This window comes from Melanotaenia boesemani, chromosome 12 (genome assembly GCF_017639745.1).
Source record: "Melanotaenia boesemani isolate fMelBoe1 chromosome 12, fMelBoe1.pri, whole genome shotgun sequence".
Taxonomy (NCBI): Eukaryota; Metazoa; Chordata; class Actinopteri; order Atheriniformes; family Melanotaeniidae; genus Melanotaenia; species Melanotaenia boesemani.
In genome coordinates, this window is record NC_055693.1 from 21,882,610 (window position 1) to 21,896,057 (window position 13,448).

The window sequence follows — 13,448 nt, forward strand, 5'->3', positions numbered from 1 at the left end:
TAAAAGCCAAATAAATAAAATAAGAAATAGAACAGCAGACAATCAATATTATGAACACCCACTCACCTTTGTCTATGACTTGAAGTTCCATAGTTGGTTTAGATAAAGAAAATATCAGAATATCTTTGTCTTTTTGTGTGTTAAGGTCTCGTCCACACAAGACTTTTAAGAGACCTTCAGGAAATCCAGTGTAAATGGGCAATATGTAAACAACTGTGCCCACACAAAGGTAATGGAAAGAATTTCATCACAGCACGGTAACATACATATTTCCATACATGCAAACAGTTGCAAACAGGTTTTCAGGTCCTTTCAAATTTATCACATTTATTATGTTTTTAACGCATCAATACACATGATTCCCATCAGTGTGTAGAAGCATTACTTTATTCAAATGATTCCCACAACACAATTTGTTCCCCACAGCTCAGATGCAAGCAGTACACATCCAGATTATGATACTACCACCTCCATGTTTCGCAGGTGGGGTAAGGTTGCACGGTTCACTCTTTCAGTAAATAGCCTTCAAACTACAGATAGACAGCATTGTAGATTTTTGGAAACACATGTTTTTTTTAATGGTGCCCTAATATACAAATGATTGTTATTCATCTAATAGTGGACTCATGAATAACAACATCAGACAGTGTGAGGGATGTTTAATTATTTTTAAATGACCTAAATTCATTTTACCTCTTGCTGAATATTACATGGCTCAAACATTGAGTGATCATTGTGACTGAGAAAACTAGAACAGAGAGATTATGTCAACATTTTTATTTAAATAAGCACATCTGACTAAAACGCCAGTTTCAACACGCCATTTAAAATACTCTTAAAATAATCCATGACAGAAGCAGCTAAATATGATACATCTTTACATTCAGACAAATCAAGTTATAATCCTTCTGGTATACAGATACTTATTTCTCATTTCTCACACATACAAATACATACACACTTCTCATTCTGACTTACACAAACACACTAATACGCTTAAAGCCACAGGTTTTTCCTGCTAAAGTCTGTAAGTGTGAATGAATGAAACATGCTACACGTGTACAAATTGGACATACATGAAATAAATAACAACTGGCATCAGGTTACAAAATCTCTTATCATCATGAAGCCAGACTTTGTGCATTCTTTAGTGGTTTGTTGTTAAAATCCTGGACTTCAGATCACAGCAGTGGCACCAACATTCATATTTAGCACTATCAGTGTTTTTGCACGTTCTGGTCGGTTTGCTTCGCATCATTCATTACTGCTGTGGATTGTGTCTGCACATTCCAGTTGAGCACAACATCATACATTTATTTATCATTGTTAACTAAAGCAGGACTGTATTACCCAGCAGCAACGATTCTGTCAACAAGGAAAAGTAGACATGATGTTAACTGTAATGGATCACCTGCCTTCACACTGAAGCAGAGAACCAGGTGATGCTTTTAAGGCAGGAAAAACACATTAAACACTAAAGCAGCAATGCGAGGTACACATGAGTTGAAGTAAATGAATCAAAACATGCAAAAACACTGAAAGGGTCACAAGGGAACACATTTCACTTGCAAAAACATGCTCTTATATAATTTGCAGACACACTAGCACACACCCATTTACATAGTTAGTTTGCAGCCCTGATTTTAGATTATCAAATTAGTTTTCAAAAACAGCATAGCTCAACGTATCAGCCCTGTTAGTGACAGAAAACCATCACCACACATCAACATTTGTCAGTCTAACAGTAAGAGTCTGACAGTGGGCCACTTAAAAGTAGTCTCTTCTCCGTGAGTCGTCGCTGATGAAAGAGGGGTTCCACTGGGCGGGGTAGATGCACGAATGGCGAGATCCTGGTAGACCTGTAAACGGATACAGACCATTTCTCTCTAGGTCCGAGTTGCGCAAAGCAGGCTGAGGAGAAATGGTACACAAAGAGGCAAAATTAAGTGGATGATGTCTGCAACTGTCAGTTTCCTGTAGTCCAGATAAATTAGTTATCAAAGGCATACCAACACACACAAAAAAAACAATACAGGAGCCGTACAGAACAAAAGGAAAATAATGTTGAGAACTGTTTGGAATGACCAAGATTTATAGATTGACTATTCAGAAAATCTGCTCCCCTTTTTAATTATCATCACTTGATAACTTATTTTGTGAACCACAAAATCTGATTCTTTAAGCATCTGATCAAAATAAAGAAAAAAGAGGCCCTCAACTAGCAGCAGTTTCAGTGCCTCTACATCGACCATTCACAGCTGGGAAAAGGGTTTGCTGTGTGGAAACTTTTCCCCCTAAATATTGTTTAGTGTTACAGAGAAGTTTGTCTCTTCCATGAAAAAGTGTTTTGAAACACTAACAATGTATTTTTGCAAACTTGCCCCAATGCTTATTGTTCTTTTTTTTTTTCTGGAGAGCAACAGTTCATCTCATTGTGTCCTTCCATTTTCATCCTAATTATTCAATTTTTATATATATACATATATATATATATATATATATTTTTTTTTTTTTTTTTTTTAATTACAGAGAACTTGTGAACAAAAATATTTAGACGTTTGTTAGGATGTCTGTGGGCTGCTTTGGTGACTGGTTTCTGCATGATGGCCAGTGTTAGGGGCAACAGCGTAACAAACACCTAAGTCTTAGGTTTCAGTTTCCAGCATTGTGTATCATTAAAATGTTTCATCTAAACACCTCTGAAAGTTATTGTGAGAGGCATAGTTCAATCTTTCTTGAGAAAAGTATTGTTTATGATGTAATTTTGTTTTGCTGGAGTTTTCCTGTCTTCGTTGTTTCTGTGTTGCCTCTTTCTGCAAGCCTGTTTTGCCTTACTAACAGCCTGCATCACTAGCTTCTTTAAGCCCATGAACACAAGCAGCATTATTCAAAACACCAGGGAATGAGTGAAAGAAGACACCCAGTTTAAACATCACAATGTAATTTCTGAGTCATTAAAGCAGAGACCTGGTAGTTTTTCTTTTTCTTTTAGCAAATACACATTACATACTGTACTTACAGAGTAGTAAATGTCAGTCATCTGCAGCAGATTCTTCGTGCTGCCATTCTCTTGCATCTCTATTGTCTCCCTGCCCCACTCCATGGATATCCGGTTATTTTTTGGGAAGTCTGCATATGGGGACATCTGCATATCTCCACTCTTGAAGATGATCTTATTGATGTCATTTTTGTCTTTCCTAAAAGAGCAAATATTTTCTAATGAAAATTTTAACCCCTTTACATGCACTGATCCAGATAATTATACATTCTTTACAGTGTAGGGTCTCACTATAGTCCATTTTTTTCACATCTAACTAAATAACCACAGATGCCTTTTTATGTAGAAAATAAGAGCCATCTTACTTGCAGCAGGTGACAATGAGAGCGATTATGAGAATGAGGAGCAGACCGCCTCCTGCAGGCGACACCACAACCGCAATCAGCTTGTAAACTGCAGTCAGATAAGGAAGTATTAGACACTGCATTTATAAAAACAGACATTTAAAGATGAAGAATTATAAAAACTTCTGTTCAAGAAGGTTCAAGGTTTTATTCAAGGTGACTTACAATTTCCACAGTTGAATCCTCCAAATCCAAACATGCACCTGAAAGGCGGAAACGGACGTTTCAGTGGAATTCAGTACTTTAGTTTGATCAGATTAAGAAGAAAAGTGAAGGAAATCGGACTTACGGGATGCAGGTGCCATTTTCCAACTTGTAGCCATCCCCGCATTCTGAAACGAGTTTTGTTTAACAAGCTTTAATCCAGTATTGCTTTTTATCATTTTCAGCAGCCTTCATGTCAACAAGTTTCTCATTAAATACACCAGATTCAGATGTTTTTTTTCCTAAAAGAAACTGTAATTTTGTAATGCAAATTTAAAAAAGAGCTCACCTAAGCAAGATAAGTCATCAGGATTGTGTTTGTAATATCCTTGGTGACATTGGCAGTAGGCTGTACCAGTGCTGTCTGTGCAGGTGGAACGCTCCGTATCACACTGAGTTTTCTGAACCTCACACAAACTTTCCGCTGGAACACAAAGTGGACAGAATGAAAAACAAGCACAACAATCAGATCAGATGTTAGAAATACTTCAGTCTAAAAACACAGAAACATCAGTTTATGTCCTTGTTACGTTCTCATTTCACAGAATGCATAATCATTGCTGTATATACCTAGTTACTGTGCTCATAGTGCGTATTTGACTTTTATCATATCATTCATGGTATTTTAATGCCATGAAATAAATCTAGTTTTTCAAGTTTTTAAGCAATAACTAAAAAAATTTTTTAACAAGGATGAAATTCAAAGTATTTATTTATGGCTAAATTGCACCCTCTGGTGGCTGTAAGTATATCTACCAGTACTTCTGCCTTCAAAGTTTACAGTAGACCCAGATGGCAAAAGTGGGTCCAAAGAGGCAAGTTTTAGGGGCACAAGCCACCCTGTGTATACCATAAACTGACCTTTATTTGAGTAAACCTCAGGTCCAGTGCCCAAGTACAAGTGAACACAACACATAATGTACTCAGAGAACATGTTCTCCTTCAATTGCCAGGTGCATAAAGCACAGCAGAGGGTGGAAAGTGTTGTTTTCAGCATTAGAATGAAAACAAATATGCAGCCAAGTATTTTTTTCTGTTTGATGTTTAATTATATGCTGGTCGGCCTATAAAATGTGACATTTCTGAAGAAATTAACATTTCAGTGAAAAAATATTGGGGGTGATTGTGAATCATAGCAGCAAACTGAGAAGAAGAAGCTGTAATGAATAATCAAAAACACATTTGGTTACAGCTGCTGGCACCCTGTCAGCGTAAGTATTATGCCAAGCATAATGAAAAATCACTGAAAAAAGTATTGTGTAATAGTGGTTAAAGACATTCCGGATATTCTTAACTAGAATTATCACTGATACCATTATTCACTATTTGCTTTTAAAACCAGTCTGTGTATCTGCTCGCCAGACCAAACATTCTCTAGTCCCACCCATGCCAGACGGAAACTCTATTCCCTTTTAAATGTGTTAAAAAAAGCACAGTTCGATTGAATGCTGCTCATTCTGATTAATGGCTGTCACACTCACTGTGGTAAGAGTACTGGTAAGAGAGCACGAGTCGGCTGTGGGTCACTGAAGAGCTTCGGTTGGAGAGAGACATCTGGATGCTGTCGTTGACTTCAGCATTTGTCACATCAGTGAAGATGGAAAACATGTTGACAACCGAGATGCGAACTTCACCATGCTCCCTGATTTTACTAAGGCTGTGAAGGCCAATTAGGCAGAATTAGAAATGCTGCTTCTTTTCATGCTTACAATGAAAAATGTGGATAAACTGAAGAGTTCAGTACGGAAGCCGAGAGCAGTCGTGCATGCATGGTTTTTTAACTCCTGTTTTCTCAAAAGTGGATCATTTATATCGTTGTTTTTAAATTAAATTTGCCCTCACTCCTGGTGAGAATTTAGAGACTCAAAAATAATAAATTAAACTGTTCTTTATTGAGTGTGTTTGTGGTCTGCTGGGAGCAGTGCTGGTTTCCAGTCTAACTGCTGCAGCAATCAAGGACCTGCAATAGATCCCTCACGCTTTGGGTGCAGCAGTCTGTCACTGAAGAAGCTTTGCGGGGCTGTTAGTGTTTGGGACAGGTGTGGGGCGGTGCGGAGGGTGGCTGTCCTTCAACATGGATGACAACTTAGCCATTACCTTTCTCTCCCAACACCTCAACAGGTGGGTCCAAGGGGCATCCCAGTACAGAGCTGTTCTGTACTGCCTCAGTACAGTCAAGCCAGTAACGGACAGACTGATGTCAGATCAAGGAACATTAATCACTGATCAATAGATCTTAATTTAGTTCATTCAAGTCTGAAAAAGGCTGAAATTGTGACATGTTTGACAATTAGATTTCACTAATCACTCATTTACAGAGTTACACAAACAGCTACACCATGACTTCAGCCCTCCACAGCTGTCATGGTGTCTGTTTTTATCAGTGAAATTTGGTGTAACACAGTAAGCACTAACTTTGAGCCCATCTTAATCATCTTGTCCATTGGGATAATGAGGAAATGAACTTATCTTGAAACAACTTCTAAAAAAGGAATAATAGTAAAGCATGACCACTCTTGGCTTCCGTAGTTTAGTGACTGAGCAGACTTACTTTTTGTTCAGTGTTGAGCGACTATAACCTCGAAGGACTGACAAGGATACATTGAGCTGCATAAAAGACAGAAGAGTTTGTATAAGACGTAAAAACACACATAATGGTCAGAGAGGCTGATGTAAGTTGGACCGGCTCTCACCAGATGCATGAGCTCTCCCTGGATGTCATGCACCGCGTAGCTCCTGACTGAAGAGTCATGTCTGTTAAAACTGAATGTTCCCAGAAATGTCTTTGCTATGAAAAGGAAAAAAACTAGAATGAGTAAACTCAAATAATATGGAAAAAAAGAACTTGTTTGTACTGCAGTATTACCTTTGGTGCACGTGCGTCCATCCTTCAGATCAAAGCCGAGTGGACACTCACAACTGAAGGAGCCTTGAGTGTTAATGCATGTAGAGCCAGTGGGGCAGCGGTACTTCTCACACTCATCCACATCTGATAACACAGCACATGCAGGTATTTCAATATTACAAAGTTATAAACCTTAATCTTATTTTTAACATTCTGCCCCTTCGATTTAATAATATTTTTTTTTCATGTAGCATGACAGCTGAGGTTGTGAAACAAAGCTCACCCAGGTTGCAGGTCGGTCCTGTCCAGGCCTGCTGGCAGTGACAGGTGAACTCAGGCCCTTTATAGCTCACACACATCCCTCCATTCATGCAAGGGTTCGACACACAGGGGTTTGCTGAAGTCCAGAGAGGGGATAGCGTGTTTAACCATCAGGCAGGGATAACGCATCCCTTCTACTCAATCTCAATGTGATCTTTTTGCATGTTTTTAATACCCAATTTTGCATTTTTCCTCTAATAAGCCAGAGTCATGGGTTATATCATCAATAGTTTGTTTGTCTTTCAGCAAGATTAGAAAAGTGGACAAATAGAGCACAAATGGTACAAATCCAGATGGCTTTGGCAGTGGATTGCACATTTTTTTCGCATTTTAATAGTACTGCACTCATACACTCAAACAGGCCGCTCACAGCAGCATAATTGGTACCAAACTCGCTTATTCATACCTTTTCAGATCAGGGGACTTAGATCTGTGATGATCTGAATTCAGTGTGATTTACTTTGCAACTCCAACAATGAGGAGAATCAGTGCTACATGCATTATTATTGGGACTGTTTTATATTTATATCAGATGAGTTTTTTGACTTGTCTGCCACTACCAGCATCATTAAACTCATGAAGCATGTTCCTTTTAGATCTGAAGCAGTATCTGCATGCTTTTCCTTTTAATGCCTGGTGATATTCAGCTGGTTGCAGTTTGCAATGTCACTAGATGTCTCTCTATACTGCACACTTTACTAATCTACTGAAGTACAGATTACTCTGAGTTCAGCTAAAATTGCAAATAACTTGTAAACTTGAATCAATAAAAGCTGAGATAAATGTTTAGCTTATCATCAGGTATAGTTTTATATTTTTTTGTGAGACATGTACAAAAGTTGTTGTCTAAATCTAATGTTTCCCCTCTCATTTTCCTTTTTGATTTTTGGAAAATCTGAGTACGTTTAACTGTAGCCAGTATTCTCATCTTCAATGAGTTCATTAAGCCTTTCTAAAACTAGCTTAAGGAAAAAAATCATGATACATTTGCAGAGTTTTGATGGAAAATTTTCCATCATACAAGATCTGATATACTCATATTACTGTTGATTATAGAAAGATTACATAAAAAAGGGAAAAGACACCATAACTGTACACCTAAAATAAAATAACAATCCTGCTATAAAAACAAACAAACAAAAATACTCACTTGGTTGCACCTTGGTGAGTTGGACATCCGTGGGCATCGTTGTCACCATCAGCTCTGTAGCTCCTCCGTCTGGCTGTTTCTTGGTGGTGTGCAGAGTCTCTGTACTCCTGGTTGGAGGGCTGTGGATGTAGGTGGTGGTAATGTCTTGGCTGCGAGCTGTGGTGATTCTCTGAGTTACTGTGCTTGCTTCAGTCTGTGGGGTGCTGGCTTTTGTGGGGTTAGCCATTCCGGTGGAGGGTCTCAGGGTTTGGCCGGGTGACACAAAGAGAGTTGGATACAGTGCAGAAGTCTGCCAGCTTGGGGTGGAGACTGTTGTGGAAGCTTCAGTGTTTGGTAGAGTGGCTTTTGTAGGGGAGCCTGAAGTATGTTCAGCAAAAGGGCTACTCAGACTTGGGGATGATGTTGTGGGTGGAGGAGGGGTTGTAGAGGGCATGGTGGTGGTTGTGAAGGCAGTTGCTCTGGAAGTGTCTTCCTCTGTTATCTGTGATCTGTTGAAATGAAAATAGATTAATGGAATCTGAAGAACAATTCATTCTAATATTGGCTACTACACCTTTAAACAGACCTGACAGTTATGTTTACAGTTGTTTCATTAATTGTTTACCTTTCTGTAACAGTGACCGGTAGAGTTGTGTGCAAGATCCCAGTAACCATTGGCATGTCTGTCAGAGAGTCAGTGATTTCAGATGTACTGGTACTGGCTGTGGACGGCACTGTAGTTAGACCCTGGCCTACACTCTCTTCACTGGTCTGAGATGAAACCACCTCAGTGGCTTTGTGGTTCTGAGTGCTGGAGCTGTGGGCTCCTGTGGAAGACTCTGTAGAAGTTCCAACACTAGAGCCAGACCCTTGATCTGTCCCAGAGACATTTGCAGGACCTCCTGCAGGTGACGTGAAAACTGGAGTAGAAGACACAGACACATCTGATTGGTCAGTGCTGGGCTCTGAGACCCTGAGAGGTGGTGTTGAGTCAGATGTTTCCTGCAATGTTGAAGCAAGTACGTGCTGGGTGGCATTAGGCTGTCTACTTAAACCCTGGTCTCCACTGGCCCCTGTTAGGCTTCCAGTCTCTGAAAAGGTCTGTGTCACATGATGCTCTGTTGTTTCTCTCCCAATAGTCCTTGTGGATGGGGCACTTTGAGTAGAACCCTCAGTCTCTGCAGGCCTAGGAGGAATAGCCCAAGTAGAGGAAGGCTGATGGGAGCTGGAGTCCTCTGTAAAGGCAGATGAGGTGTTGCTGGAAGAAGAGGTAACAGACAGCAAGGTCCTCTCCCCAGCACGACTAAGAGTGGTTGTGTATGTGCTGTCAGTGAGGAAGGCTGTTTGCGACACCAAAGATGTGGCATCCCCTAGTCGGAGAGTGGTATCTGGGCTGTCCTGGGGCAGGGTTTCAGCATGGAAGACGTGTGGCATCTGGTCTGTGTTTGTGAAGACCTTCCAATCGCTGCTGCTACCACTACTACTGCTGCTGCTACTACCACTACTACTACTGCTGCTGCTGCTGCTGATGCTTCGGGTGCTGCTGCTGCTACTAATACTACTACTACTACTACTACTTCTGCTGCTGCTGCTGCTACTGCTACCACCACTACTACTACTGCTGCTGTTGCTGCTGATGCTTCGGGTGCTGCTGCTGCTGCTACTAATACTACTACTACTACTACTACTGCTGCTGCTGCTGCTGCTGCTACCACCACTACTACTACTGCTGCTGCTGCTGCTGATGCTTCGGGTGCTGCTACTGCTGCTGCTACTACTAATACTACTACTACTACTACTACTACTACTACTACTGCTGCTGCTGCTGCTGCTACTACTACTTCTGCTGCTGCTGCTGGCTTCAGTGGCAGTTAAGATGGTGGAGGTAAGTGCCTCAGTTGACAGATTTGTGGACTCTGGAGATGTGTAGCTCGTTTCTGTGAAGATTTTTGTCTGTTCAGTGTCTGTAGATAAAGAACAAAAGAAAACAATATAATTTGTTTCAGAAAAACATGTTATTTTTTAAAAGAAGTTCTCACTGATAATAAAAAAAGACTCTTTCAGGCTTATTTAAATTATAAATCACCTGCATATTGAACTAGATGTTACTTAAAGCTTGTAACCAGCAGAGGGTGCTAATCAGACCGTGTTGACTCTCCACAGGATTCGGGGAGAAGATGCTGTCAGAGAGCACAACTTGCTGGATGGGCAGTGATTTTCGGGTGGGGAACAACTGGCAGCCAGCTTGTCTACTCTAACAATGGCTTGAAGTCCTAAATATGGAAGTGACAGTCTCTGCTGGGAATCAGCCATTTCCTTCCTAAAGCTGAGTGAGCACTAGCAGAAAACTGTCACCATGGATCTGGGTGTGCATTCTTGTTCAGAGCTCTTTTTTGGCCTGGTTCACAGAAATTCCCAAAAACACTTTACATAAAAGAAGAGGAATAATAATTTTGGAGAAGAGAGTTTTGTTTTTCAAGGGAAAAAAAGTAATGACATGCAACAAAGATCCCTAAGAACCACCGCTCCAGTGTTATGATCCTGAAATCTGCATCATCTAAGATACTAAAACATTGTTTAATTTACTGTGAAGCTATTTCTGTTCACTTGAGAACAACAGAACAAGCTGTGAACCATGTCTATTTACAGTTCATTCACTACTTTATATCTAATCAGAAGTCTTAAAGTATCGGGAGTCCATAAACAAAAGTCAGCTGAGCACCAGTTTGGAGTGTGAGGTCTTCCTCTGCAGATCTCTGATGATGTGTGTTGTCTGACAGCCTCTCATCTGGCAGCTCTCCAGGGCTGGAACAACAACTCAGAGGATGAGCATCGGTGCCACCAACAGCCATCATCCAAAACTAATAGAAAGGAGAGTTCAGATGCAGAGCAGCCTCTCCACTGGGAGTCTGTGAAGAGAACTGGGCTACCAGATTATTTTTCTCTTCTCACTTCCTCTGTATGTGCCGCTCTCATTGTTTCATTTTGTCTCTCTGGATCCAGTCTGGGCAACAAAACTCAGGCTGGAACGTGGCGCTGGCAACGACTGATGGACACTCCCAGATCATCTGCTGTTTATCTTTTAACTGTTAACACAGTTGTCAGTGTTGTCTTTTAGCTTCTGCTTTCCTTCAGAAACTCTGTGCCTCATATAGTAACACCAGTTAACGTATTAATGGGCTCATATGACGGGGTAGCAGTGTCAAAAACAGACCAAACATGGTGTTTGTTGCAAAGGACTTCTGTTGTGATCATAAAGTTGTGACATTAAATCACTTCATCCTTATCTTCCCCCAGCAGCATCCATGCCTTTGAGCAAAGCTCCAGTGTGGGAGCATTTGTATTGCAACCCTGTCTGGGATGGCACCCAGATGGAGTGAAAGAATCAAGAGGGCTGTTGGTAGAAATAAGCTAAATCTAACCAAACCTGCACTGGGCAAATAAAACATATAAACATCATCAGACAGTCATGAAGGATCCATGTAAACCATTTAAGATAAAAAAATCACAAACTTTTTGTCAATGAAAACACACTTTTTGAATATAACTACACTAAGATTATAACTGTTTAGCACTAAAGAAACATGTTAATGTGACAGTTAGTGTTTTTTTTTCTAATTTGAGGCTATAAATTTGCCCTGATTTGCATTAACCACCTTAATATAAAAAATATATATATATATTTTCCTGCATACCCTCAGAACTGAAGCATCGCTTTCTTCCAACTAGCAGCAGAGCACATTTAGCCCGCTGGGTAAGAGTATTTAGCTTCCAGCACAGCAGCATGTGAACCTAAAGCCCTCCAGATGAGGGATGAAACTGTTGCTGGTGTTAAAGCTACTTTTCTAATGTTTCATCTCTAATAGCTTTGAATCAACATCAGAGAGGCGGATGGATCTTTTCGGACATGCTGCAGGCCGTTAAACTTTTTCTGATAACATGGCAGATGATACTGAGCCTTTAGTGCAGGAAATTTGTCCTGAAGCCCCACTATCCCATCCAAAGATCTATGAACTGAAAGTATTTCAGATATTTCTTTCCTTTACCCCGTGCACTAAATCAAGAGAAAACAAAACAAAAAAAGCACCACAATCCAGCTCTGATGTGCTTGTGCTCATGTGCAGCTCCTAGTTAATGACTGGTTTACAGTAATGATAATCAAGGAAGAGTTGAATGCAGTCTTATAATTCTTTGACATGAGATGTTGTCACTATAAAGAGGAAACTAGGAAGGCGAATTGAGTTGACTCAACTGAGGATGCCAATCAAATCTGAGACAAAATTATAAAATAAGTGGAAAACTAATTAGTGAGTCAACCAGTGTTTTCTGTATTAAGTTTCCTTAAACCATTTGAATGAGTGTAGTTCAATAAACTGGTTAACTTTATTACAGGAGCTGCAGCTTTTGCCTTCACTCCTCCGTTTTTTGTTATTTCAGAGGAATCCTCAGTTCTGTAACTGCTCTGTTTGCGCTTTGTTTCTTATCAATACCACTGAAATGGGCATGTGAGCACCCCATGAACCAATAAGGTAATATTTTTATTATTTGATGAGGAAGAAAATCTATTTACATCAATTGGGGGCAGTCAAAAATAAACTGGATCTAATCTCTCATAAACGAATTAGTATTATGATCTTATTTGGGGAATTTGAGCTGCTAGATGGATAAAGTAAGAAATTTGAGTAGCAGAGCAAAGACAATGTGCATTTTTCTTAGACAATAATTAGATAAATAGAAGAATCACTCTGGAAATTAAAGCACTTTCAGCCATATGTTCTACTCTGTAGAGAAAACATCTTTAAAAGGAAAGTTAATTTAGAATCAAAACAATTTTTGTGTGCAATAAACAATACTTCTTTCTAAAAACTTCTAAGTTACATAGTCAGGACATGAACATGTCTATTGGGGGGGAAGCCATTGTTTTTCCCAAAGTTTTTATCCCACATGAGCTCTTCAGCTGCATCCTCCAGCTTTAGATCACACAACAGGGAGACATTGAAAATAGCTCACCGAGAGGTTGCATCTGCATGACTTGAGTACTAAATTTGTTAACTTTAAATCTACAAAGTAACTATTGTCATTAAAGGCCTCTAAGAGTCCCTTACCGAAGTTTGCAGCAGTAACAGAGTGTGTTTCAGCAGTGTGTGTGAGCAGGATCCTCTGTGATGGTGATAAACTCTCGCTGGAGTAAGAAATTGAAGTTGCGCCGTTTCCCGTGTTACCGAGTTCATCTGTGGCTTCAGAATAAGAAAATCCAGCCGTTACCGGATCCGTGCTGTTGTGACTGTGGGTTCCTGCCCCGAGGAGCCGCGGCAGACCCAGCAGCAGCACCGATAGCGACAAACCGAGGACGTGATTCACAGACCACGTTTCCATGATGAAGACCCCAAATTTAGCGGGCGCCGATAGTTTCCGTAAAGTCGAAAGGGTGCCGGGGGGTCTCCTGGGGACACCATGGGAGGAGCGCTCCTGCTTTTAGAATAAGTTTTAATCATAAATGAATAAATCCTGGTAAAGGTCCAGAGAGGATCTGCAGCTCAGACGGCG

General features: G+C 40.3%; 1 protein-coding gene across 1 annotated transcript; it reads right to left on the minus strand.

Annotated features, from left to right (window-relative positions):
- Positions 1-283: 283 nt before the first annotated feature.
- heg1 (heart development protein with EGF-like domains 1) lies at positions 284-13,374 on the minus strand. The gene is made up of 15 exons (XM_042002175.1): positions 13,007-13,374; positions 9,609-9,865; positions 8,527-9,374; positions 7,923-8,410; positions 6,735-6,848; positions 6,473-6,595; positions 6,300-6,394; positions 6,158-6,213; positions 5,088-5,263; positions 3,896-4,030; positions 3,692-3,734; positions 3,568-3,605; positions 3,364-3,451; positions 3,020-3,197; positions 284-1,911 (listed from the first exon to the last, which is right to left on the minus strand). Exons 1-15 carry the CDS (start codon positions 13,275-13,277, stop codon positions 1,768-1,770), a joined length of 3,054 nt encoding a protein of 1,017 aa, XP_041858109.1. The 5' UTR covers positions 13,278-13,374; the 3' UTR covers positions 284-1,767.
- Between the last annotated feature and the right edge of the window lie 74 nt (positions 13,375-13,448).